Here is a 27,302-nt window from a genome sequence, read left to right as displayed (position 1 = left end):
AAGTATAAATACTTTAGGTCAAATGTGTGTACAGTAAATAAACGCATCATTCATTATATTATATTATATTATATTATATTATATTATACAGAAATGTGTAGACTTGTTGAGTCCTAAGATTTCAAGGACATTTATTCTATGTATTTATTTAATTTATTCATGATAAATCTTTCTGGACTGATGGTAAATATTGCTTTAAACTTTTAGGTGGGATTAATTATGGTCACAGATTACGTTTTCTTATTCTATACGGGCAACTTCATATTCATAAATATTCTGAGAGGACAAATTCCATTACGTAAATCAAACCAGTCTTTATTTTGAAATGTTGAAATGTCTGACGAATCTAAATGTCACTCAAAAATGGTAGTTTACAAAACCTGTAATCTCTCCCTCTTTTTCATCTTCAATTTTATCTTCTACATCTACATATATGTAATTTCCTGTATGTTTTCCCCCATCTCTCTTTTTTTAATCTTCAATTATTCAATTCTGTCTTTTTTATCCTAATCTCTTTTTTTTAAATCGTTAACCTTAAATCTAAATCTACATATTTGCAATTTCCTGTATGTTATTTCATAATCTCTTTTTTATCTTCAATTTTCTGTCTTTTTTCTCCTAATCCCTCTCATTTCTAATCTCAATCTATACGTATGTCATTTTCTCTCAGTTTCCCCCCCCTGTTTTCTTACTTTTATTCTCTTAAAGTGTTTAAAAGCTGAAAATGACATTACAGTAACGTGCTGTGGCCACAGACAGAGAAACCTTTAAAGCTTTTGATCATATATTTTAAGTTATCTGTGTTTATATATATATATACACATATACATATACATATATATATATATATATATATTTTGTATATTTGTATTTGAGTCGTATTTTTAAATTTTATTATATTATTAACATTATTATAATGAGGATGATGATGATTATAATAATATAATTAATAATAAAGAGGGGGGAAAAATGAAACTATATTCCTCTGAATGAGAGCGAGCTGATTCAGTATTCCTCTCCTTTTCTTGCTCTGTTGTTATTATTGTGTGTCATTTTTTTTCTTTTTTCTTCCCCTTCAGTAAAAATATGAATTACAGCACTGCGTTGTGGACATGCGCGGTGCTGCAGCGAACATGGCGGCCTGCATCTGATAGAAAGTCAGGGATCTCCCATCAAACCCTGCTCCAGCGCTCGGTACGTCTCATGTCTCATGTCTCCTTCTTATTATCGTCTCGTTATTCTCGTGGGCTGCAATGGGCGCTTTTTGTCGCGCGCGCGTGGCTGTGTGTTTTTCACGCTGGGAATGAAACGCGGTCAGCTTTTTGCTGCGTGTGTGTGTGTGTGTGTGTGTACAGTCCACGCAGACACTGTGTGTGTGTGTGTGTAACAGGAGCGTGTTTATGGAGAATTCTCGTGTGCAGCTTCTGTAACTCTGCAGTTTTCCTCTCCTCCTCTGCTCTGTGTTGTGTCCCTGTTTTCCTGCAGGATGTTACAGTGTAACACGCAGACGTGTACTTTGTGTCGCTGCCTCCTTTTTTTGTTGTTTTCACGTCGCCTCTGAACAATCAGCCCCGTCCCGCCCACAAAATGTGACCATCACCCAAAGGAAAATGCGTCACACGCACTTTTCTCCACATTCAATGTTTTTTTTTCTGCCTAATCAGCTCTTTTTTAAAAAAATAAATATTATTTTTATTTAATCAACAAAACTGAACTATCTCTCTCTATATAGACAGAGATTAAACGAAAATAATCTGAGTGATTAGCTCTGCGTCACGCAGCCTGACTCCACATGAAACATCTACAGTGCTGGTATTTTGTTGTGACACACACACACACACACACACTGATGAATGAGTGAATACGACCCTAAATTACCGTGTCATCGGGGAGGTGACGCCCTGCCTGCAGCGGCTCACAACAGCAGCAGCAGAAGCAGCAGAAGCATCAGGGATTAACGGAGATTACTGCAAAATATGGAAATTGATCCAGTACCACGTGGAAACAAGGCTTCATCTAATAAAATGATAATCACAAACTACCAATTAAAAAAATGTGGATTTCATACCACTTCACAGATAGACTAATAATCTCCTGGATTTTGATCCTAGATTACTCCAAAATTATGCAGTAAAAATCCCCTCCAAAAAATAAAACTGTGGTTTTAGTCCCACTTCAAAAGTGGACAAATAAGTTTTTTTTTATCCTGGATTACTTCATAGTAATTCTAAAAGTAGTATAAGAAAGCATCAACAACGTATTTTTGTTAACCAGAGGGAAGTTTGACCCTGGATTATTTACAAAACTACACACTAAAAGAACCTCATACATAATAAAATTATAAACGACTAATAAAAATAGAATTGGGAATTTTATACCACTTCAAATAGAGAATAATAATGTCATTAGAGGTCAATTTCATCCTGGATTATCCAAAATTTCAAATTTAATAAACGTCTGTGGTTTTAATCCCACTCCAAAACTAATAATGTATCCTGGATTACTTCATAGTGTTTCTAAAAGTAGTCCGCTGTGTTTTAATTCTGATTCAATGAAAATCACAAACTAGTAATCTACTAATGAAAAAAAAAGACCCTGGATTATTTACAAAAAATATGCAGTAAAATAACTTCATACTATTTATGCTTAAATCAATTGTTAATTTCATACCACTTCAAAGAGAGAATAATAATCTCATTAGAGAGAATTTTGATTACTCCAAAATTATGCAGCAAAAGTCCTCTCCAAAAAATAAAATCTAATAGTCTGTGGTTTTAATTCCACTTCAAAATTGGAAAAATTATCAATTTCTTTTTGCTTTTTTTTTACTTTATAGTAATTCTAAAAGTAGTACAAAATGATCTGGTTCAATGAAAATCACAAACTAGTAAACAAAAAATCAGAAAAACTTTGACCCTGGATTATTTACAAAATACACACTAAAAGAACTTCATACTATTTGTGCTTAAAAGTAATTAAATTATAATATATAATTTCAAACCACTTCAAAGAAAAACAAATCATCAATGTTTTGTTTCCTAATGAAACTTTGACCCCAGATTACACCAAAATACAGTACCCAGTTAAAGTACTTCATGTGATTTATGCATGAAGTACAAAAAGTACTATGATTAGAAAGTGTTTTAAATCATAAAAGCTTCTAAAATGTGAGCAGTTTCTGCATTTTATCTTTTTTTGGTTTGTTAATAGATAGTCAAGTTTGCAACATGTTTGTCAATTAGTCACAAAGTTCTTTCTTTCTTTCTTTCTTTCTTTCTTTCTTTCTTTGGTGAACTTTTCTTTGGTTCATGCTGACGACAAAAACACAGGTGCATACAGATTGTGTTGAATGTTCTACTACTGCCATCTGTTTGTCAACAATTTAGCTGCTCACAGGGCTTTTTATACACTTTTATTGTACAGATTATTCACTATTTATACTGTTCTGTGTATTCATTTTAAACTATTCATAGTGTGTCTTGTTAAAAAGCCGAAAGTTACCAAACAAAATTTGTTATGTGTATGCATAATGACAGAAATAAAGAATGATTTAATCTTAATCTCAAATCAAATTATAGCATGTTTTGCCTCTGGTATATCTCATACAGTCCCTAAAAAAATGGTGAAAATGACAACTTTTACAACTACTTATTGTTAATTTCATGTTTTGGTTTGGTTTGTTTAATTGTTTGTTGGCCAGGTTACAACTTGTGAAACTTTCTTTACATTTGAATTTAAGATATAATTATGGAATGCCACCAATATTTCACATACGTAAAGTTGTGACTACACTTAAACAGATTTGTGACGATGTGAATCTCGTTTTATTTGGAAATAAATCTAATGACACGTGTGTTTGAGGTTATAACAGCAAAGCAATCACACTTATTTACAGTTAACATTTCACTTTTCATAAATGGTTTCAATTGAACCAGTTCCTCTAAAACCAGGTGTTTTTTTTAGATCCTCTCACTGCTCACGTTTGTGGCCATCATTCTAATCCCACATCAGTGGCGGCATAAGTGGAAATGGAGGTCGTAAAAGTTAAGTGCTTCCTCCGTTGGTCCGGGCCGTTTTTGTTTTTTGTGTCTGACCCTCTTCAGTGAGACAGACAGACCAGAGCAAACACTGAGGCAGTCTGAAGCCTGGAGAAGCAGAGCAGGAATCCTTTTCATGTCCGCCTGCAGATGTCCCACATCCACACGTCTTAATGGCTTTTTATGGCAGCCTGGAATCTTTATGGCTTCTTCTGACTCAGTGGGATTCACTACAGAGACACAGGCGTCTTCACAAGGAGCGACGGCCACAATGCATCGCAGATGCTCATTTATTTATTTAGTTTTTAACTCGTGGAGAGAAAGGAGACAAGCGTTTGGTCTCTGGAGATACTCTTGTTAACCTCGTGAATATCTGGATTTCATTCCTTAATTCCTTGACCTTTCTGATGCTCTGCCCCCTTCTGGATTACATTTACTACATTGTGAGCTTTCACTATGTCCAGCCTTTGCAGGCAGTGGGACTACGCTGAGAGTTTTTGCAAACCTGATCTGGATTTCCGGGGCACATTTCCAGCATAAACTGTGTGGTAACAATTTTATTTGATGAGTTTATTGTTGCTCTGCTGCAGGAGTATTTATTTATCTCATAAATCAAACCTTGTAGGCCATTTGTTGGCCTTTTTTAATCTTTTAATCTACAGTCAATTATTATTTCTTTTCAAATTCGGACTTGAATAATAACAATTTTAATCCCTTCGTTTTTTAGTTGATTCTCCTCCATATTTTCATGGAACTCATATAGTATCCTTTTCAAAAACTAAAACACAAATCCACTTTTACAATATTACAATATTACATGTAGGGCGGCAAGTAACGATTGTTTCATAATCTGTCCATTGTTTTCCCTGTTAATCCAGCACTTGTTTGGTACGTAAAATGTCAGGGGTTATCAGCGGTTCTCAAACCTGTAAATGATGATGTTCTCGAATGTCTCCTTTTGTCCACAAACCAAAATGATTCTGTTTTAATGATTTATGTGTTATTTGGAGAAAAGAAACCAGAAAATATTTTTAGAAGCTGAGAAATCAAAATGGTGACAATGAATGTTATAATGTTATAATTAACATAAAATAAGATAAGATACTACGTAAATATCTGTAAATATCAGGCCCATACTATATATTATATTATATATTCTGGTAACTGTTCTATTTTACCTTTTTATAGTTATATTGTTAATATCTTTGTATATTGTACTTTTACGCACATGCATGTTTATTATTTATTATCTTTACTGTCTTTGCTGCTCAGTGGTAGGGTGAGTTGTCTTTCAACTGGAAGGTTGTGGGTTCAATTCCTGCCTGTGCTAGACTACATGTGTTCTTGAGCAAGACACAGACCATTACCAACCCTTCTTCTTCTGATTTTATTTGGTAGTAACGAGTAACAAAGACAGTTAGAGGAAATGTAGTGGAGTAAAAGTTGCCAGAACTATAAAGAACAAAGTAAAGTGCAGATATGTGAAGTTTCTGTACTTTGTTACGTTACAACGCTGCTTCTGCTGTGCTGTAAATGTTAGAGTGTGGACTGAATCTGTCTCCTTTTTGTTTGCTCAGGTGACACCAGGTGTGTCTGCCGTCACCTCCTCCTCTGAAGCAGCACATTAAACTGTGGTCATCATGGGTCGAACTCCACACAGAGGTAAGATTCACACACACACACACACACAAACAAGCTCACAAAGATGCTCACTGATGGCTTTTTTTTTGTTTACTTTCTTCCCACCACATCATTAGTGTTTGGTATGCAGAACCATAAGCTCGGCCACATTCATGGCTTCATTCTCTCACTAATTACCGTTTGCATGTCAGAAGCTCCCAAACTCTGATGAGCAGTTCAATCAACTGCAACCGTTTTTGATTTCAGATCAAAAAGAGGAGAAGAAGGAGAGACGGAGCAGCATCACAGCGGGCTCTGCCCTCGACAAATCCAACGGTAAGCAATTCTAATTAATGACTGAGTCCTTTTCATTCCTGGCTCTTTTTGTGTTCCAGCAACAGTGATGTTGTTATATTCACCTCTCACTGACTGATCGACAGAGTGTTCGTTCCGTGACAATGTTCCCTCAAATCCAGGAGAAACTTCTCAAGTATCCTATAAGAACAGGGATTACCAAAAGACTGGGTCGGGACCCACAGATGGGTCATGGGAGATTTTTTTTTGGCCCCCCCCAAAACAAATTTGCAGAATTTCTAAGATTTGTGTGCATATGTTTAAAATAACATACATACATTACATTAAAAAGGTATAATAACGTTGTATTTTCCTCTTTACTATCAAAGTCTTAGGATTTATTTTTATTTTTTTATGTGCAATGTACAAATGTTTCTTCATGAGTTTCTCAAGAAATGTACAGATTTTTTACCCTTAACACATTTCCTCAATTTACCCCAATTCAGTTCTTTATAGCTTGTGTGAGTATGAGTTTACGTTGTTTTTGTTGCAGAACCGTTCAGCTGGGAGGATTATCTGAGAGAAACGTCGTCCACGGCAGCTTCGCCGACTTGCTTCAAACAGGTGAGACGATGCAACCTTTTATTTACCTTAAATAAACATCAGCTTCAACATCACTTTGATGGGTCACAGATGTGTAATAGGGAGAATGGAGTGACATGCTCCTTCATTATCAATGAAAAAGTCAACATTTTACTTTAAAACAATGTAAAATAAACTGTTGCTGGTAGTTTGTGAACCAAAACCAAGATTTATTCATAAAACTTGTTGACAAACACAGAAAATTGACAGATGTATCCTTCATATAATGTAAAATAATTTGCATTTTCATTTGTCTCTTTGCATTAACCTGTCACATTACATTATACCAACTATTCTAACAAAGGTCATTCATTAGAAAATGAATTCACCATTTAATAAAGTCTCCTCTCTGCTGACGGCTCCCCCTGCAGGCCAGAATCCCGCCCTCCAACGACTTTAAAGCCGGTATGAAACTGGAGGCGCGGGACCCTCGCAACTCCAACTCTGTGTGCATCGCCACGGTGATGGGCATGATGGGCACTCGTCTGCGCCTGCGGCTGGACGGCAGCGACAACACCAACGACTTCTGGCGGCTGGTCGACTCGTCGGACATCCAGCCGATAGGGACCTGCGAGAGGACCGGAGACATGCTGCAGCCGCCGCTGGGTGAGTTCCTTCACACTGTGAAATCAAACAACCAAATGAATCATTCAATTAAAATAAAAAAAAATTAACAATTTAAATGACTTTTTGAAACCACAAGTAGCATCTGATTGTTCGGTGTACTACACTATATAAAACATGTTATATATACACGTTATATCTATATTTACAGTATATATATATATATATACTTAACCCTTTAACACCGAGGGCATCGCAGACGTCACATTCACTCAAGCGCACTTTGCATTACCGTAATTACACAGCGCGTCCATTGAGACAAAAACTAAAAAAAAATGTCTTTTAAATATTTAACATGCAAAATCTGGTGTTAATGTACAACTACAGTGTTCTTCAAAATAAAACTTTTAGTTTTTCTTCATTTTAAATTGTTACTACACTTTTTTAACATGCAGTAAATTGTAAATACTGCATCTGCCAGGTATTGGAAGTTATTCTGGAAAAACGGACAATTTCTGGCCTTTTATGGTTAAAATAAACATAAATAAACATTTTCAGGCTTAGGTGTTAAAGGGTTAAAGGTCAAGTATGGGGGATTATGTGGGGGACGACATCTATCAACAGATATTGAATATTGTAGTTAAAGTTATGTTTTAATACATTTTTAACACCAAATATGATTATTTTATATTATCCATTTATGTGCTACAGTAATTTATGCGTGTCTTCTATTGAGTCTCCATTATCTGCCACTGGATTCAGTTCAGTATTATGTAACTTCGGCTTTATAACTACGTTTTATCCTGTTTTTATAAATCATAACATGTGTGTGCACTTGAAAAATCTTCAATTTAATAACAGTATTTGTGTAAGTTGCAGTCATCAGTGGACTTGAATTAATTTTTGCTTGATTATAAACTCTGGGGTTTTGGTGTTTAAACAACATAATTAACGTCTCGCTGACTCTCGTTAATTTGCCTCCGGCACAGCAGACACTTGGTTTGTCAGAGTAGGAAAAAGCACATGTTTGACCAACATCGTTAACGACATCTCTGTTGTGTTCAAGTGTCCAGACTTTTTGACTGTGAGTATGAAGTGAATCAGGATCCTGGAAGCTAACAATCAAATGACTCCTTTTATTACATACACCATGGTAACTTAGGCCCCTTTCTAGAGAAATAATAGAAATAAAGACTCTTATATAAACAAGAATACACATAATTGTGTTTTAATTAGACCTTTTAATTAGACCTTAGACGTTTCCTTGATCTATATAGTTAGACTTTACCTTCATTTTCTGAATGAAATTGTGATCATTTGGACATAAATTGAGATTTATGGTGCTATAAAATTAAGTGTCATGCAAAAATCCGGCATTAACCATTTTAAGGAACACCTGTCACCGCAACCCGATCGTGAATAAGCGGTCGACGATGGTGATGAATGCATGAACACCTGTTTCATTTATTGCCTCGTTGCCCACACAGTGGCCCCTCTGCACCCAGAATATGAAAGAAAAAAGGCGAGTTGATTAAAATAGGGACGTTCTCTAACACAGGTTTCAGGATGAACGCCTCCTCGTGGCCCATGTTTCTCCTGCGGACGCTGAGTGGAGCAGAGATGGCCCCCGCTTCTGCGTTTAAGAAGGTAAATAACATATTTAACCATGATGAGGATGAGGATGAGGATGAGGATGTAGTGGTTAGCACTCTTGCCTTTGCAGCAAGAAGACCCAGGTGAGCGACCCCCGTCAGAACAAGGGCCTTTCTGCATGGAGTTTGCATGTCCCCGTGCCGTGTGTGTGTGTGTGTGTGTGAATAAAGCGGTAGATGAATGAATGAAAATAAATAAAATACAATTTTGTGCAGAGAGGATAATTGCTGGATCCAGATTAAATAAACTTTTACTAAATGTTTTGTGTGTAGTTGTTGCATTACCCAGCACAGACACAAGGTGGAGCCACTCACACATCACACTACATACTCAGTCTTGTATAAAGTATCTTAAAGGTGATACTTGAGTAAAAGAACAAGTATGTTTACCAGAAAATGACTTTGGTAGAAGCTGAAGTCACTTTTTTATAATAATATTACGTAAGTAAAAAGTCTTAAAGTATGTGACATTTAATGCTAAGTATCAAAAGTGAGGAGTATTGAGCCATGGTGGCTCAGTGGTAGGGCGAGCTGTCTTTCAACTGAAAGGCTGTGGGTTCAATTCCTATGTCTCTATGTGTCCTTGAGCAAAGACACTTAACCCCATGTTACAGCATGTGAATGGGTGAAAACTATCGTGTTAAGCAAGAAGAGCCATACAAATACAGACCATTACCAACTCTTCTTCTTCTGGTATTATATGGTAGTAACGAGTAACAAAGATAGTTAGAGGGAATATAGTAGTAAAAGTTGCTAGAAATATAAATAACAAAGTAAAGTACAGATATGTGAATGATGTACTTAAGTGAATAAAGCCTATAAATGACTGAATATTCATGATTTAAGTCTGTTTTGCACAGCTGTTTGATCACAGTATACTTATTAACATACATCTGTGTATTTGCTTGTTTGTATGTTCACATTGTGTGAAGGAACCTTCGAGTCCCGCTAAAAACTACTTCCAGCCTGGTATGAAGCTGGAGGCGGTGGACAGGAAAAACCCTTACCTGATTTGCCCTGCCACAGTCGGAGAGGTCAGAGGTCAGGAGATCTTCGTCATGTTCGACGGCTGGCGAGGCGCCTTTGATTACTGGTGCCCTTTCGACTCCAGGGACATCTTCCCCGTCGGCTGGTGCACGCTGACCAAGCACAGCTTACAACCGCCTGGAAACTTCTGTAAGTGCTTCTTTGATTTTTATGTGTTTTTGTTTGTTGTTTGTTTGTTGTGTGTTGTTTTTTTTTTTGTTGGTCTTGCTGTAAACGGTTTGTTTTTGACAGAAAGTTCCACCTGCTGTTTGGTTTGTCAAGATCAATAGCTGACAGAAGTGGTGATGGTACTACAGGGTATTATAAAACACATCTACATCTAACATTTAAAAACAACCTCAGTGCAGAGGAGGATTAGAGCCACGTATAAAAAACATTTTGAAACAATAAATGAATTCTGAGTTTAAAGACTTTAATCTTCAGAGTCAGAATAATCTCAGAATTCAGACTCTGAATTTCTCAGAAATCCTCTTCTGGGTGCTGCACAAAAAATATACACAAATGCAATTAAGAGATTACATATAAATAAGCAATAAGATAAACACAATAACAATAATAGAAACAACTTTATAAAATTATTTTATAAAATTATTATTTCATTGTCATTTTTGTCTATTAATTTAACAGGGAAATCATAAATAAATAATTGCACTAGAGTTAGCTTGGAGCTAATTTGCATCCATTGACCCAGATTCCACATAATATGCATATATATGTATATATGCAGGAAATATGTTTATTACGCCATAACAATTATTAGAATATGATATTACAGCTCATTTGCTTATTGACTGAGACTCTGGTTGATGTAAGAAATGGATATTATTAGCGATCAGAGGATGCCCATGTGGGCCAATATTGTTCTTGTTTTTTTTTTTTTAAATCATTGACATTACAAAGGATATTATCCACTGTTGACCACTAGAGGGCAGCACAAGCACAAGTTCTGATGTTTCCTCAGTGGCCGCGTCAGTACAAGCTGTTGTGCTGCATTGTGAAACATCTTCATAAGTCAGCAATAAACTGTGATACTGTTATATATAGTTATGAAGTTATATAAAAGGTATAGGCTTTTGTGTTTGTGAATAACAATCGAATAGCAAGAGATTTACATTTCTGTGACACCAGATATAATAACTCTGCAACTAATTTCGTATTATTTCAGTAAGATCGAAATAATGGAAAAAAAGGAGAACACTTTTTTTTGGTTAGAGGATAGAATGTGTTTTTTATGATCCAGTTTTATCATAAATTAGAAGATATTACAAATTACTAAATCAGTTTGATGGTGTGTGTGTGTGTGTGTGTGTGCACATTTGGCTCTGCTGTTTGTGGGTGGGATTGTGACCCATAGCGCTGACCTCCACAAAATCTGCAGAATCCCTTGAATAATTTAGAGTTTTTGTTATTTTTCCTCATATGTGAGTGCTATTTATTTTATTAAAAATGGAGATATTCGCTCCATTTTGCCCATTTAAAAGATGTTTTTAAAAAGCAACTTGACAGTTGTAGTAAAGCAACAGCCACTGTCGACATTTTCCCGCCCATATAATATCAAATACAGTGTATTAAGACGACATAAATGCAGAAATCAGAGCTCTGTAATATAAAAGTGTGCAGTGAACTGCTAATTATCAATCAGCGGGTAATTATGTGATAATTACACGCAGCAGTTACAGGAGAGCGCGTCTCTGTGTGTGTGATTTACACTGACGCCGGAGCGGAATGTTCAAGGTGGATGTTTGGTTTCCGTGTCGGGTGTTTAGACGTCGCTCATCCATCAAAATCATCTTTGACAAATGGCTCTGATGTGAGTGGAGTTTTAGTTTTTTTTTTCTTCACTCTGAAAGTTTTGGGTTTTGTTGAAGTTTCGCAGGTGAAATGCACACATTCATAGAAATGTGTTCTCTGTGAAAGTCACATCAACTTTTCCATCTAGCAGTTCGCTCGTCATCACCCTGTTGTTGGGCAGAAAATGTGTGGGTGTGAGTAACCTAAGCCAACAACCTTGATTAACTCGTGGTGTGTGTGTGTCTGTGTGTGTGTGTGTGTGTGTGTGTGTGCGTTTGGGTTTTCCCTTACTTAATGGATGGCAGCAGTTACACAGATTACAGACGGCCTCCTCAGATGACGTCCTCTGCAGTTACACACACTCTTGTATTGTTTTTTCTACACAATATCATAGTCTGTGCGATACTGAGATTAGTGCATTATGTGGTCATATGGAATGCTTAGAACTATATGGATCTATTTCACTGATCGGTTTAAGTGTTTTTTTTTTCCATCATTTCATTATCATTTTTGTTTGGTAGACAAAACGTTGGAGAACATCATCATTTCCAGGTTTGATAAACTCTGATGCACATTTTTCAACATTTTGTGACATTTTACGGACCAAGCAAGAACTCCATTAATCAAGAAAGTCACAGAGGATGAAAATAATCGTGATTATGACGTCATTTTTAGTTCCTATTCTATTTATGTATTAGCTGTTATTGATTCTGATGCATGCAGCACTTCTCGGCTCAAATGTCCCCACATTGGGGGACAATAAAGTGTATTATATCGCGATCGTATATTATGGTAATCAAAGCCCACGTGTTGATTTATCTGCCACTGATCAGCAAATGATTTCTATTTTTTTTTTTTTCCCCTAATGGTTAAAAACATAGTTCATGTTACAGCAGCGTGAGTAGTGCTTTGATTTACTCAACTCCTCCAATCTGTTCCTCTCTCGACCCGTCACAGTCCCGATTTTTGGATTGTATAGGATTTAAAATTTTTATCTGTTCGATGTCCGATCCACTGACCGATTCCCATCCCTAGGAGCGATGTTAAAGGGGAATTCCGATATTTTACGACCTGGGCCCTATGTTTATAAATGTGGGCGTGTGTACCTGAATAGTACACAGTAGAATTCGCCTCAGGTGGCAGCTGAGAGAGGCGGTAATGGCTGCAGTGTAATCTGAGTTATATCCATAAATAAACTTTAATACTATATCATTTGAATCAGGCCTTCCTGCTACAGTGTACAGAAGTGAATGGTCTGGTATTGGTTTAAATCCAGGCTTCAATTACACAGACATTTTGTAGCAGTAACAGATACATTCACACGGAAAGCGTGAGTGCACCTTTTGAACAGAGAAAGGAAACTGTAAGACAGGAGAATATAAATGATCTGAGGCGTTCGTACGCGTGTAAGTGAATAAGTAGGTCCTGGTTGATGGTGTTAATGAGCGTTCATTAGCTGTGCGTATGAGCGCGGCCACGAGCCCGTGTAATTTCAACATTTCTAATTATCTTTAATCACAGTTGTCATATTGTGACCTGCGACTCATTTTTCTAAGAAGCAACAGAGGAGGCCAATATCTTCCTTTTTTCTTTTTTTGTGTTCAGTAAGTGAAGAATAATTATGCGAGCAGGCGTACGGTTTGTTTGTACTTTTATTTCGCTGTGATCTGCCTTTGTTAAAGTGGGTCAAAATGGAGGATTAACGCTCTCTGAATAATACATTATCTTTCATGTGAGCTGTTGTTTTTGTCTGTTTTGAAGCTGCAGTGCATGGCTTTTGGTGATTTTGTTGTTGTTGTTGATGATTTTAGGATCATTCTGTTTACTCCATACAAATCTGAACCGTGAAGCCTTGATTTGGCCTCCTGGACAATAACAGCTGTCAATCACACTGGTGTCCACTCATGTTTTCCCTCATTCACAACATTGACATTGTGATCTTTTGAGGATGAAACTTTTGATTGAGACCAGGAAATGTTCACTGACGATCGAGTCAGAACTGGAAGACGTGCACGTCCAGTTTTCTTCACAGTCTGTGAGTGGGAGCAGGAAGTGTTTATGCCATTCAACTGCTGAAGGAATTTCTGTGTTTTCAGTCATAGTCAGGGTTCCCACGGCACCCTGAAATCCTTGAAAGTTTGTGAATTTGAAAAAAAACATACTTGACTCTTGAAATCGCCCCTGAATAGACGTGAGTCATTGAAGAGTGCTCGATATTTAGGACAATGTCACCCATTGTATGTTACTACGCCACCTACTGTTTCATGCCCTTCATTGCTTGATATAGTACTAGCAGTGTTGTGGACACTGTCCACTGTCCCTCTCTCTCCACCGTTGACGTGAGTTTCCATGCAGAACAATGAGCGAGTAAAGTTAAGCAAGAGAGAGCAAATGGCGACGTGATAACTAGGAAATGAAAATTCCAACATCCCTGTCTCGCCAAAGAAAATGACAAAGACTGACTTTGACCAGGATCCCAGGGACAATCACTTTAGTCCAGATGCAGAGCGTGCTCAATAATCCAATCAATAAAAGTGGACGCCGTCATGGGCGAAGCGGCTCTTACAAGATGCCCTCCCTTCCTGTGCTGTGTCGGCACATTTGGTCCTTGATTTTGTCCTGGGAAGTCCTTGAATTTGATGTCAGCCAAGGTGTGGGAACCCTGCCTGCATGGTCCAACCTGTTTTACAGTCATGCAGAGTTGCTGTGGCGCTCGTGTGCTTGGTGTGAACTCCATTTGACTAATGCTTTGAATACATCAGAACTGTGTTTGTATTTAAAAGTTGTAAAGAAAAAATAACACTTTATTCTGCCAGTTTATGTTGTAAAGAAATCTTAGCAGTCCTGTTTGTCCCCTTTAAGGGAGATTTCGGTGCGTCTGACTGAGGCCACTTTTTGGCAGGCTTCCTCTGGCTGCTCTGTTCCACATTGTTCCAGAGGCTCGCTGATATCCGACTATGCCACTGTTTCCTGACGCAGCTCCTGGCCATCTTTCATCGGGGGAATGTCTGAGTGGGCTTGTGTTACACTCAAGGGGAACTTTTTTTTCTTTTTTTGGGGGGTTTGCGAGAGAGAGATAGAAAGCATGTGTGCACGTTGAAAGAAAGCTTGCTTATGCGGGCATCGACTCCTGGAGTTTGGCCCTTTTCACCCGTTTCAATCAGGACTCTTCTGATACAGTTTAACCTTTTACCCCCCCCTCACCCATTGGCCCTCTTCCCATCCCCCCATCCTCTCTCGTAGCTCCACTGCTAACCCCTCTCCCCCTCCCTGGCCCGAGAGGCTTGCTGAGAAGCAGGTGACTGATGCAGACTGTCGATATGGCCTACAGATAACACGAATAAAGAGCTGAAACCCCTCCCTTCCCACCCCACTGACTACTACTACCACCCACCCACTCCTCCGTCCCTCCCTCCTTCCCTCCCTCCCTCTACTCCAGACACTATGCAAATCCAAACACACACACACACACCCTCCTCCTCCTCCTGCTGCTGCTCATTCATCGGGAGGGAAGCTTTGCATGCTTCAGCCAGTAGCAGCAGCAGCAACAGCAGCAGCAGCAGCAGCAGCGTGGGCTTTGTTGTGGATTACTGCCGGCGGAGAATAGAGAAGGTAGAGGCAAGAAGACTGAGAAAGAGACAAAACAAGGAATAAGTGCAGATGTGGAGAGTTTTTTTTCTCTTTTTTTGGTTGTTTGAAAGTCAGGAAGAGAGACTGAGGGCAACAACTGATCAACACCAGCTTGGAGAGAAAGAGTTCTTTCACAGAGAGAACCAGGAAGCAACTGTACTCAGTGGCCGGTATTGTTGCTCTCCTCCACTAATACTGTGGTTTGTGCTGCTGCTGCTTCTGCTGCTTCTTCTACAAGAAAGCCTCAACAGAAGCTGTGAACTTCTGTTTTTCCTGTTGGAGATCTGCTGGTGAGTTTGATGTTCACAACATTTCTCTTTCAGATAACTGTGTGTGTGTGTGTGGGGGGGGGGGGGGGCTTCATAGTTTGTATGTGATCTAAATAATATTAAAGATTTAGGTCTGTAACATAGTGAAACCACATGTTTTATAACATTTCCTGCTCTCTAAAATATACCAAATTAACATCAATATCACATGTCAAATGAGTTTAATTTCAATTCAGGAAGAAGAAGTGTCTCAATATTTTTATTGCATGACGCTGGGACAGTTTTAAGGATAAATTCACATAAAAGTTGTGCCATTGTAAAGGACTTACGCTGCTGTTTCGCCCTGTTTTCTTTGTTTGTTTTGGGCTTGACTTGCATCTCTTCAGAGACGAGTAGCCTATAGTAGCCTACAGACAGTGAGACAGACTCAGGCTGGACATTAAACTGTATTGTTTGGCTGTAATTAGTCACAGGGCCGCATGTGTTTTGCATGGTGTGAGTTTTGTGTGCAGAGCTTTGCGCAGCAAAAGTTTGCAAATGGCTCAGCGAAGGATTAGCGGATATCAAATATTTGCAGCACAACAATTTAATGCATCTGTCAACTTGGGCTGTGTGTGTGTGTGTGTGTGTGTGTGTGTCGAGTGACTCTTCAGTTAAATCTGCATTACTTTGTGTGCTCTGCAGACAGGTTGTGAGTCTGTGCTGTGGTGATATTTTGTGGCCTGAAGCGATTTAAGTTACTTCCTCCTTTCTGCTGTTGGTGCATCAGTCACACACACACACACACACACACACACACACACACACACAGACACACACACACCTGAATCTGCTGTTCATGTGTTTCATTCTCCAATGAATCTGCACATGAGAACATCCTGTCCTGTGTGTGTGTGTGTGTGCACATGTGTGTGTGTGCACATGTGTGTGTGTGTTACCTCTTTCTGACTTTTTCTGGCATAAACATTGACCTTGTTAGGACATGTAGTCCTCGTGGAGACAAAACCCTCGTTTTAACGAGGCAGAACCTCATTTCTGAGGGACTTTCTGATGAAGTTCAGGACTCAGATTTGAATTGTGGTTAGGTTAAGGTTAGGGTTAGGTATTAACCGGTTATGGTTAAGGTTAATGCTTTGTTTAGCCTGTCCAGATGAATGGATGTTTTTTGGAGGGTTAGGTGTTGACGGGGGAAAGTGGATTCATTATATCCACGAGTGTCCTCTCTAAGAATGCTGTGCAAGAATGTGTGTGTGTAATTAGATGAGAGGTAACTCCGGCCGTGCCCCTCCCCCCACCCCCAAGACATCAGACACACTTTGCAAAGACCCAGTTCTCATGTGTGCATAACACAAACATGCACTCACATCTCACTCACACACACACACACACACACACACACGCACACACGCACACACGCACGTTTCCTCAGGCTGTGGCTCACACAGGTCAGTGGGTCGATGGCTGGAATCATATAGTCATGATCGGAACCATATGCCTTTGTTTTGTTGCATGCAGTCTGAAGATGCCTTGCTTCGTTGTGTTTTTTGGGAGGGAATAAAAGTAAATTCTTAGATCTGGATTTGTGCGTTTATTCACACGTTCACCTCCAAAGTTAGCCTTCAACAAATCATGCAGTATTTTACTGTAAACTGTGGGCATTGTGCATTTGTATTTACTGTATTAATTACTGTATTAATGTATTGGAACGAATCCCAACAGCTTGAAATTAGAGTTTAGGAAAATATGAAGTAATAGAAGGGCAACTCTGCTGGTTGCATAAAGAGCTAAGTTTGAATGGGAGTGTCTGGGGAAAGGAGCCTACTCCATATTTGATTTATAATGTCAGTATGCATTTGTCTGAGGAGTTATTGGTCTTTATTCATAGTCTCACGTCTTCTTCAATAGAGCATGTTGTCAGTTGTGTGTATTGTGTGGAGCTGGCTGCAGGAGATGTCTGTGAATTTCCTTTTCGAGTGTCACAACATTTTGCAACCGGAAAACTAAGTCAGTCATTTAAATACACTTCATGGCTGATAATGATATTATATTATGTCATAAATATGAACTTATGAAACAAAAACACACATTTCAGCTGAATGCTCCAGCCTCTCGTCTGTGGCTGATTCGCTGCAAATGCGGCCAAACGTCATTCAGACCTTCTGAGTTGTAATGTAACACATGTGGAGAACGTTGCCATGGGTACCACGATGATTATACAGCTGCATGTTAAGTACAAGTTTAAAATAATGCACAGGACACTTTTGAGTGGCTGCATTTGGTGAAGAAACGCAGCGGTGGTGGATTTAAACCATCACCTTGCTTTAATACAGAATACGTGTGATACTCGTCTGACACTGTGGAATAAATTTACAAGCAGACATGTGAGGGATGAAGTTCAACTGCAGAGGTAAGCTTTTTTTTTTTTTTTTGAATACAGTCTGTTTGATGATAGACTAATATATGGCAGAATTTGGCATTAATCAGACGTGTTGGAATTGGTTGGTGTTGCTTTTAGTGTGAGTGGATTAGATTCTCGCTTTTTTTCACGACTGTAAAAGATCAAACGCGGCCCCTGACTCGGATTTCCTACGGTGAATTAAAACCCAGTGGTACTGATTGGTGCCCTGCTCGTAAATGTTGGTCTGCCTTTGTAGGGCTTATCTCGGTGTGATTAAAGTCAACAGTGTGAGCGCAGGTTGGTGTTACTATTGCTCTGTGTGTGTGTGTGTATCAATGCTCCTGGTGAAGAAAATGAACTCTCACCCCCCCCCGAAACTAAATACTGCTCTAGTCAACGCCCACTTTCACTCATTTTCCAATTAAGCAGCTTTCAGGGTGCTCCGGCCCGGCCCTCGGAGAATACTGTATACCTTCCAGAGTCACTCTCTGTCGTCTCTAATGAAAGCCTCGGCCTCTTGAGAGTTTCCTTGTGCACTCTCAGGCCCCCTGCTACGTTTGGATTGAAACTGGAGATGCTATCGTTCCCTTTTCTGCCCTTTTTTTCTTTCTTTCTTTCTTCTTTCTCATTTTTACTCTCCGTTTCTCACACAGACCTTGTGATAATTGTGTGATCATATCACAGAGTCACGCTCAGGCTAATGAAGACAGACGCTGCTATTGCTTTGTGTTTTTTTGTTTCTTAATTATCACATCTTGAGTGAAGTCGTACAATTAAAGGTTGTTTTTTAGGTCGACGGGTAGATTGTTCCTCAACTAGTGAGGGGCGTTTACTTTTGTTGGGAGTTGGGGGGGAAAGCGAGAAGAGGGATGTTACGCAGGAAAGAGTTGAACTTTTGTTTAGACCGTGGTCCAGACTAGGTAGTCATCATCAATCTTGGGGGGTTATACAATTCAAACAGTTTCATGCAAACCATATATTATATAAATGTCAGTTGACAATCACCATAAACAACTTTAATGGCCGTCAAACCTCACACAACGAAACCCTGACGGGTAAAATACATTCACGTGATTTGGATCAACCACAAAAGCACTTTGAATAGATTAGAATAGTCTTTATTGTCATTATATCTCATTTTGTTGCTGTTTTATGGAAGACTTTCAGTCCGATCACTCATAATTAGTATTTTTTGCTGTGTTGCTGGAAGCTGAAGGCTTGATAAATTCTAGCAGGCATTTCTCTGGGGGCTTCTGACTCTGATTTCAGTGCAGGGAGGGGCTCGACATTAGGAACCCGTCAATCTGAAAGTCCAAACAAACCTCTGCAGGGCTACTTCTCCTCTTCATTCTCTCTTTTTTACGACCACCGGCGTTTCATTATCGGTGCAGAAAAAACCGGGACAAACACGTGGAAGACAGACGTTCATGTGTGTTGAAATGTGGCACAACCATGCTCCCTTAAATCTCCTCACTGGAAGATATGAAATGTAACCATTCTGCTTTAAAATGTCCAAAAGAATAACTACTAGGCCTACTAATGTTACATTTTTACTTACATTAGTCATTTCTATTCAACGTAACCAACGGTCCACCTTTTTAAATCCACATCATCTGTCTCTGCTGTAACATCGGTATCAAATTTCAGATTGAGGAAGGAATTATTTATTATTATGAAGTACTAGTCGTTAGTTATTCATGTTATTATGTGTATTTGTCACTAGTGGATCAGGGTTTACTCGCTGCCATTCTGAAAAATGCAAACACACAGGGGAACCAAACAATACAACAATTCCCATGATCTTTAGTTATTGTTTTTTATGAAGAGTGTTAAAATCCTCTGTGTATGAATGTAGGGCAAATATAATTACAAAGATGTTTTTGCCAAAGATATTGGACTTTTATTTTACTCCTCTAAATATGTATGAAAGTGTAATTGGCCCCTTTCTGTGTAACCATATATAATCTTTACTGGAGGAAAGTTTGACAAAAGGAATAACAATAAATTATTCATCTCTTCTTCTTCTTTGTCCTCCTCTCTCTCCCCCCCCCATGTCTCCTTTTTTGTAGTTACCCTCCCCGGTGCGCTCCTTGCTCCGGTTTCCGCCACCTCAGCCTCCCTCACGACGCGTCGCTCCTCGTCCAACTCCTCCTCCTCCATGCAGACCTCGTACAGACTGCCCAACCCCTTGCCGCCGCTTCCTGTCCGCAAGGGAGTCCGAGGTCGTCGTCCCAAATCCCAGACTATTGCTCTGTTGAAGGCAGCGGCGGAAGCGGCAGCGGCGGAAGCGGCTGCGGCGGCAGCGGCAGCGGCGTCAGTGAATGGAGCGTCGCAGAGTCCGGCCAGAACAAGCACTGAGGTTCAGCTGGCCCCTCGACCATACAAGAAGAGAGGGCCCAAGCCTAAGAACAAGGTGACACATCTCATGGACCAGCTTTGTTTGTTTCTGCTGCTGTCTCACTTCTCTGTGTAAATCACGAACTACAGATGTTTTGTAGGTCACACAGAGAAATGAGATTGTTTTTCGTTTTGCTCTAGAAGAAGCCTCGGGTGGCGCAGTCCCTGGGGTCAGCGTCAGTGGTTGCAGCTCCGCCTCCAGAGACCAGGCTGAGCTCCAGCCACGTCTCAGGAGACAACAACAGCAGCAGCAGCAGCTCAAATGTCGTTTGCACGGGTAAACTGAATGCTTGAATCTGCTCTAAAATACTAGATATATACAGAGTTTGTGCAAAATGTCTACCAGCTTTGTTGTTTTTTGCAAAGTTATAAAGTTAGAGTGTCCTGAACTATTTCTTCAAGCTCCCAATGAGTTAAACTCATGTGCACTTAATACTGAAATGCTCAGTTATAAATACTGTAGTAGGACAAATGACAAAAATCTTGCTTTTGTTCAAGTCTAATGGGAGGTCACACTAAATATTTGAGTCTTTCAGTGCATTTATTCCCCAAAAAGTAAATGTTTTTGCTCCTATTGTGATGAAGAAATTGCTAAAACAACAACTCTCATACAGTACTGTAAACTCAGCACTTTCTTCCTCTTTGTGACACCTCAAGTTTGCGTCTATGTGAACAAACACGGGGACTACGGCCCCAATCTGGACCGAAAACTGGTACAGCAGCTCCCGGATCACTTTGGTCCGGCTCCAGTCAACGCTGTGCTTCAGCAGGCCGTTCAGGCGTGCGTGGACTGCACGTACCAGCCGTCGGTGCTGTTGTCGTTCCTACAGAGTCAGTCGCACACGGAAGGAGAGGTCATCAGAGGTAAATGGCACATCTTTGTCGTGGTGAAGTCACTTTTCTTGTGTCTTCTTTCTTTTACAGTGTAATACTTTTGGATTTATGAGTTCAGCGCGCTGTCGTCAGGGGTAGAAACCCTCGCTATACATCTATTTACGGAATGTTTACACCGTTGTCTCAGGAAAGCAATTCAAAACCAAACAAAAACTCAATTTAAATTCACCCTATTTCACTCTACGGCTCACAAAAAGAACTTGAAATTACCATGTCAATTCATGCGACCGTTCCCGAGCCCGATTAAATCCTTTCTGGGTTTTTTGTCTGAACCTGGCGCAGGTTTGGTATCGATGCTCTAACAGACAAGTAATGTAACGGTGGCGGTCGGATAAATAAGTCAGTACAGTGTGTGTGTGTGTGTGTGTGTTTCTTTGTTGTGCGTCTGTGTGTGAGAAGACGAGGAATAAAAGACAGTGTCTCTATATCAGCAGCAGCTGATGTGAGCACTGGGGCTGTAATCAGAAGTGACATGTGCGTCTAACCTGGTTTGGGATTCTGGGATTGTGTCTCCCTTGGGGAATGGTCGGGGGGGGGAATTGGAAGAGCATTGGGTGAGTATAGTAGGATGAGGAGGGGAGGGGGGGGTTTAATTTGTGGATTTGTGCAGGCTTGGCTTGGGAAGGTGGGAGTAGTGTCGTGTGGGATTTGCTTATAAAGGGAGGGTGCTAACCCTAAACCATCTGCTGTGTCTTTTTTTTTCTTTTTTTTTTAGTTTGAATGTATTTGTGTGTGTGTGTGTGTGTGTGTGTGTGTTAGATGCAGACCAGTTGAACTGAATACTAAACAGTTGGGCTGCAACAATTAATTGATGATGAATCGCTAACTAAATTAATCTCCCAACTATTTTGATAATCAATTTTTGTTTTCAGCTTCTTAAATGTGAATATTTCCTGGTTTCTTTGCTCCATGTAACAAGGAAACATTAAAAATGAATCATTTTGGTTTGTGGACAAAACAAGAAAGTTGATAACATCGTTATTTCAAGCTTTGAGAAACATTCTTCACACATTCTTTGTACCAAACAAATACCAAAATAAACATTGGAAGTCATGACTAATCAATTATGAACATAATCTTTAGATGCAGCCCTAATTTTCAGCATCAGACAAATTTGATTGAATTAATCAGCTCGTTACTGCTTACTTATTATGTGTTCTTGTCAGTTTTCACCAGACTATGATGACATGTTTCACACATTTAAGTGTCAAAATGAGACCGGTCATAAGAGTTGTTCAATGTTACTGTTCAGTATTGTTTGTCAAGTCAGAAAAATGAAATGTATAAAACAAATCTTTCTAACAAAAATGACTATACCCTGAAAAGAATGAAAAGGAGGAGAAATAAGAAGACAAATCTTATCATATCTGTCACTTTTATACACAAAGCTTATATTATTAAATTAGGTGTTACTTTGTCATTTTCTCAGATGGGTGAAAAAACGAAAATTGGGTTTAATAGCGACGTGTTGTTCTAAAAACTGGCATGAGCCATAAAAAAAAAAAAACATATTGGTCAACTTTTGGTGTGTTTTTACCTCTATTTATTACCTCTTTAAGACCTTCAGAACCAGTAGTCCTCATGGAGACCAAAACCTGGTCCTTATGAGACAGAACCTAATTTCTGAGGAACTGGTTAATTTTACATTATGGTTAAGGTTTGGGAAATGAATGGAAGTTGTTTTTGTTCTGCCCTCCACAGTGCGGTCGGAGCACGGTATCCGCTATGTGAAGCTGCCCTCCGCCTCCAGTGCGTCCTCGGTGCTACGGTTCCTGGAGAACATGTGCCAACACCTGGAGAGCGACAGTCTTTTCAGCTCCCAGCCGTTCAGCCCTTATAACAACAACATACGCTTCTACAACAAAACTAAATCAGGTCAGGGGGCAACAGAGGGCGTTTTATTCTCTTTTTCAGTCTATAAGGTCTTCTCTGTTCAGATTCCCTATTTCAGAAGCTTAAGATCACGAGTCAATCTTCTCCTGCATCCTCATTAACGCTGTTTCTGTCTTCCTGTAAAAACAGAACCTCCGTCCCACACTGAGAACGGCCTTTCCAAAGACGACTCCGTAAAAGATAGCGCCCCCAGCTCCCGCTCCATTCACAGTGCATCAGACTACAGAACAGCAAAGAAGGAGCGGCCATATTTCCCCGGACACACTGGACACACCCACACGTCGCTGCTGCCGCCGCCGCCGCCGCCGCCGCCACAGCCGATACGACGCGTCAGCTCCAACCCAGGTGAACTTGGCCCAGTGTGTACCCACAGAAGAGTGGAGGGTAGGATTATACACACGCACCCATACACACACACAGCGATGTGTGGTCGTCCAGGCTTTGTTTTAACTCCCCTGTCGTGTTCAGCAGCGAGTTCAACGACAGGACCAGACCATGTGAAACAGGACAAGGAAGCTTCAGGGAACAACGCGGCTTCCTGGTCTGTCGATGACGTCATACGGTTCGTCCAAGAGGCCGATCCCCACACTCTGGGCCCACACGTCGATCTCTTTAGGAAACATGTGAGTATTCCACTCACTGATTCACTGATGCTGGAATTCATTGCTTCTTACGTCCGCCAGAGAGGTTACGTTTGATGTCACCTGTGAGCATCGTAACTCAAAAAGTGAAGGACAGTTATTTAGTGTATGGACACTGTGGGAAAGTTTTGCGCTCTCTCTAATTATAATTCAAAATGCACTCTGTCTGGCACACCTTTATTTGAATGGGCTCTGTGTAAGATGTGCGACTATATGATTACTGATCCTTGGCGGCTATACATATTAAACATGGCACTTCCAACTTTATAATGTGACATTGTATTAATTTGCTTTGATATTGCCTAAAATATCAATAAAGAGATTTAAAAAAAAAAAAAAATTTATATTATATATATATATATATATATATAATATATTGTTTTATTTTTTTTATATATATTTATATATATATATATATATATATATAATATATTTTCATATAGTTTCCTTTTTTACTGCAGCTCTCTGGTCAACTGTGTTTTAAACTCTCTCTGCAGGAGATTGACGGGAAGGCTCTGATGCTGCTGCGCAGTGATGTCATTATGAAGTACATGGGACTGAAGCTGGGCCCGGCGCTCAAACTCTGCCATCACATTGAGAAGCTGAAACAGACCAAACAGTAGAAGATAAAGATAAAGACTCTCTCTCTCTCTCCTCACTGGCAATTAAACACACAACATGCATTAGTCTACAGGGATAGTAGTGACCTGTAAATCCATCACCGAAGGACACTGAACTCATGTGCTTGGTACTTTTTGTGAATTGTGGTATTTTCTGAGTGAATTTGACTACTATTGGGTCACACATGAATAAATACGCAAACATTTCAGTATTTTCCACAAAAGTAAATCCCTAGTACTGTGGAGAAACCTTTGAAACAGCATTTAGACCTCATGTTTGGGTGGAAATAGTACATAAAGTATAATTAAATAATACAATTAAATCAATATTATTTCTCCATCTCTGAGCAGAACACTGTATTTTAATTTACATTAACTCTACTTTACTTTGACAGTGACACAGATACACAATATGTCTAAGTATTATCAGTTACCAGAGCACAATCACGATTTTTGTTGTTGTGGAGGCCGTAATTTATCACTTTAGTTACCTCTGCATTACAACTTTTACACACGGACGCTCTCTGCCTCAAGACTTTAAAGGGTAGTTCAGGTACTAGCAGTAAATATCTCACTGCGTCATTTCCAATAATGGTATAAATGTTTCTAAATGACGTTGTCTTTTAAAAACCTTTTTAGATTCAGTGACGTGAGTGATCGGTGTGAGAGATGGTTTCAGTCCGGTTTATTGCATTAATGGATACCGACATTGATCAGAAAAGCATTTTTGTGCACCACTTGTATTTGAAATGGTGGATATTTAACCTCAGAGGGACATTAGCAGAGATTCTGCAGCGCAGCCTGTCGATGTAGAAAACCTGTAACTGAAGAGTTTCCTTTGTGTCTCGTTTGTGTCTTATTTGTGCTGGAAAAGCTTCAGACTGGAGCGTTTCAGCTGGAGCACTGATGTGGCTACGTGATTGTATTATGATTTTACAGTCGCTCACACATGCACAGACACACGTATAAAGACTGGTATACTGTAAATGTTTTGACATTATAATAAAGGCAGTAGCCTTAACTGTCAAGTGCTCCCGAGAGAGTAAACGGTGGACAACCTGTTTTGTACATACTCAAACCAAAAGGTTGTTTTTTTTATATCATTTTGTACTGTAAAAAAAACCCCATATAAACCTGTATCAAGCTTATGCATTATCTTTTATTATTTTCTCCCTGAATAGTTTTGTGTTAGTTACACGGCTGTGTTGTGTTCGACTGGAAGTATTTATCTGTTTTCAGTGGCAGAGATACACATTTTTCTGAACATTTCAGAACCATTTTCAAACCAAATCACGTCTCTAGTCGTAGTTGCACGCATCCGCTCTCCCGTAGTGGTCTTGCTTTAATGTGATAACTCAGGTTTTTAGTCGAGGTTGTTTCTTCGAACATTAGCATTACGTTCATGACTACATTACAGAGGAAATGCACAATAATCAACTATATTTTGAACCTTTGTCACCTATTTATCTGCGGCGCTCTCATGTGTTTATATACATTTACCCGTATTTTTTTACTGTAAGTTCAACCTTGTTCAATGTTTGTTAAATGTTTGATATGCGTCCACACAATTAAACATTTGTTTACATCATCCTCGTGTTTGAGACCCTTTAAGCCACCACATGTGCTTTTTTAAATTTATTTTATGACACCTTAAGATGAACGTATGTGTGCTTTTAACTCATTTCAGTCATCTCTGTCACTTATGACTAGCTCTAGCTAATTTATTCTTAGAGGCCAGAAAAAGGAGGGAAGACTATAATAGAATTGTGTGTTGAATAAAAGGGGTTTTCTGTTCCCTTCCTCTCAATTATCTTCTGACCCCCCAGGGTAATATCTGGTGACCAGTCACGAACCACTGGCCTGTCATCTGATTTTTATTTTTTTTTAAAAACACAGCTGAAGTGCGGCTAATAAAAAGGATGGATTAGAAATGAATGCAAATTTAAAACATTCAATCCATTTTTTCCCACCTTAGTTTTAGTGTGTGTGTGTCCATTGAGGGGGGAGCCCTGACATGGGGTTGGGGGTCAAAGGGTCATGGATGTCTTACTTAAGGAAAGTGACAGCTCAAAGGGAATCATTGTCCAGAGGTCCAGCCAGTTTAAGTCGCTCACGGCAGCACCAATAATGACTCCTCTTTCAAATTCTTTAGGAATATGTTGTTTCCTGGTTGTCAATCCCAGCATAGTGGGATCCCTGATGGAAGGAGGCCATTGTATAAGTATAAATATCATAAAACAGCGTTAAACAAGGGCATTTAGAGAGTGCAGACCTCTGCCAAGGCTTCATCACTTTGTCATTGCGTTTCACATACTGGCAACTGACAATTTTTACACTTTAACCTCTTCAATACGAGGCCTCCCGTCAAAAATAATACGTTTTTAAACAGTTTTGCCTGTTATAAATAGATAGGGATTTCTTGAAAATTTGATATTGTTTTGTGATGTCATCAGTGGGTAGATTCTTGCCAAAATGTAATGTAGACAGGAAGCTGCAAACAGAAGAACAAGCTTACAAACCCATGCTGATGAAATCATAACCTTCTTGGTGGAGGTAATAAACTGCATGTGCAGCTTAATGGAAACAGATCCAGGTCCCTGTAATGAGGAACGGATAACTTTAAACATCCTTCAATGAAATGACGAATATAGAACTTTTTATACAATCAGAAGTTATTTGATTACTATGTAAAGTGCCTTGAGATAATGTATGTAGTGATTGTAGTGATAGTGCTGCTTGTCAACACTTCCTTCCCTTTAGCCAAACGTGATGATGGATGGATGATGGATTCACTTCCCTCTAGTGGGGGCTCTGTGCTACTACCACTGTTCAAATCAATTTATTTATTTGCAAACACATATAAATCCTTATAGAATACAAAACAAGCTGTGTGACTGCTGTATTGTCTGATGA

At 39.3% G+C, this 27,302-nt stretch overlaps 1 protein-coding gene across 5 annotated transcripts; it reads left to right on the top strand.

Annotated features, from left to right (window-relative positions):
• The first annotated feature begins 1,087 nt into the window (after positions 1–1,087).
• On the top strand, positions 1,088–25,977 carry LOC131459958 (polycomb protein SCMH1-like). 5 transcript variants are annotated; one of them, XM_058630149.1, is made up of 14 exons: positions 1,088–1,194; positions 5,615–5,699; positions 5,925–5,993; positions 6,505–6,575; positions 6,965–7,199; positions 8,716–8,804; positions 9,742–9,985; positions 20,014–20,357; positions 20,486–20,618; positions 20,999–21,205; positions 22,937–23,110; positions 23,258–23,512; positions 23,597–23,751; positions 24,267–25,977. In XM_058630149.1, the coding sequence occupies exons 2-14, from the start codon at positions 5,678–5,680 to the stop codon at positions 24,390–24,392; spliced, it is 2,124 nt and encodes a 707-aa protein (XP_058486132.1). In that variant the 5' UTR covers positions 1,088–1,194; positions 5,615–5,677; the 3' UTR covers positions 24,393–25,977. The 5 variants fall into 5 exon arrangements, with proteins under 5 accessions (XP_058486132.1, XP_058486134.1, XP_058486133.1 ...); XM_058630151.1 differs by having other exon boundaries at positions 20,483–20,618; positions 23,258–23,473; positions 23,600–23,751; XM_058630150.1 differs by having other exon boundaries at positions 20,483–20,618; positions 23,258–23,473.
• The last annotated feature ends 1,325 nt before the right edge of the window (positions 25,978–27,302 follow it).

Source organism: Solea solea, chromosome 5 (assembly GCF_958295425.1).
Source record: "Solea solea chromosome 5, fSolSol10.1, whole genome shotgun sequence".
Classification (NCBI taxonomy): Eukaryota; Metazoa; Chordata; class Actinopteri; order Pleuronectiformes; family Soleidae; genus Solea; species Solea solea.
The sequence above is the reverse complement of the archived record's forward strand: the minus strand, read 5'-3'. Positions and strand labels throughout refer to the sequence as shown.

Excerpts from the sequence above, each read along its gene's own strand:
- LOC131459958 (XM_058630147.1), top strand. The coding sequence starts at position 5,678 with ATGGGTCGAACTCCACACAGAG. Across the intron at positions 7,200-8,715 it reads CATGCTGCAGCCGCCGCTGG|GTTTCAGGATGAACGCCTCC; the intron begins GTGAGTTCCTTC and ends TCTCTAACACAG. Across the intron at positions 20,358-20,482 it reads GGCCCAAGCCTAAGAACAAG|AAGAAGCCTCGGGTGGCGCA; the intron begins GTGACACATCTC and ends GTTTTGCTCTAG.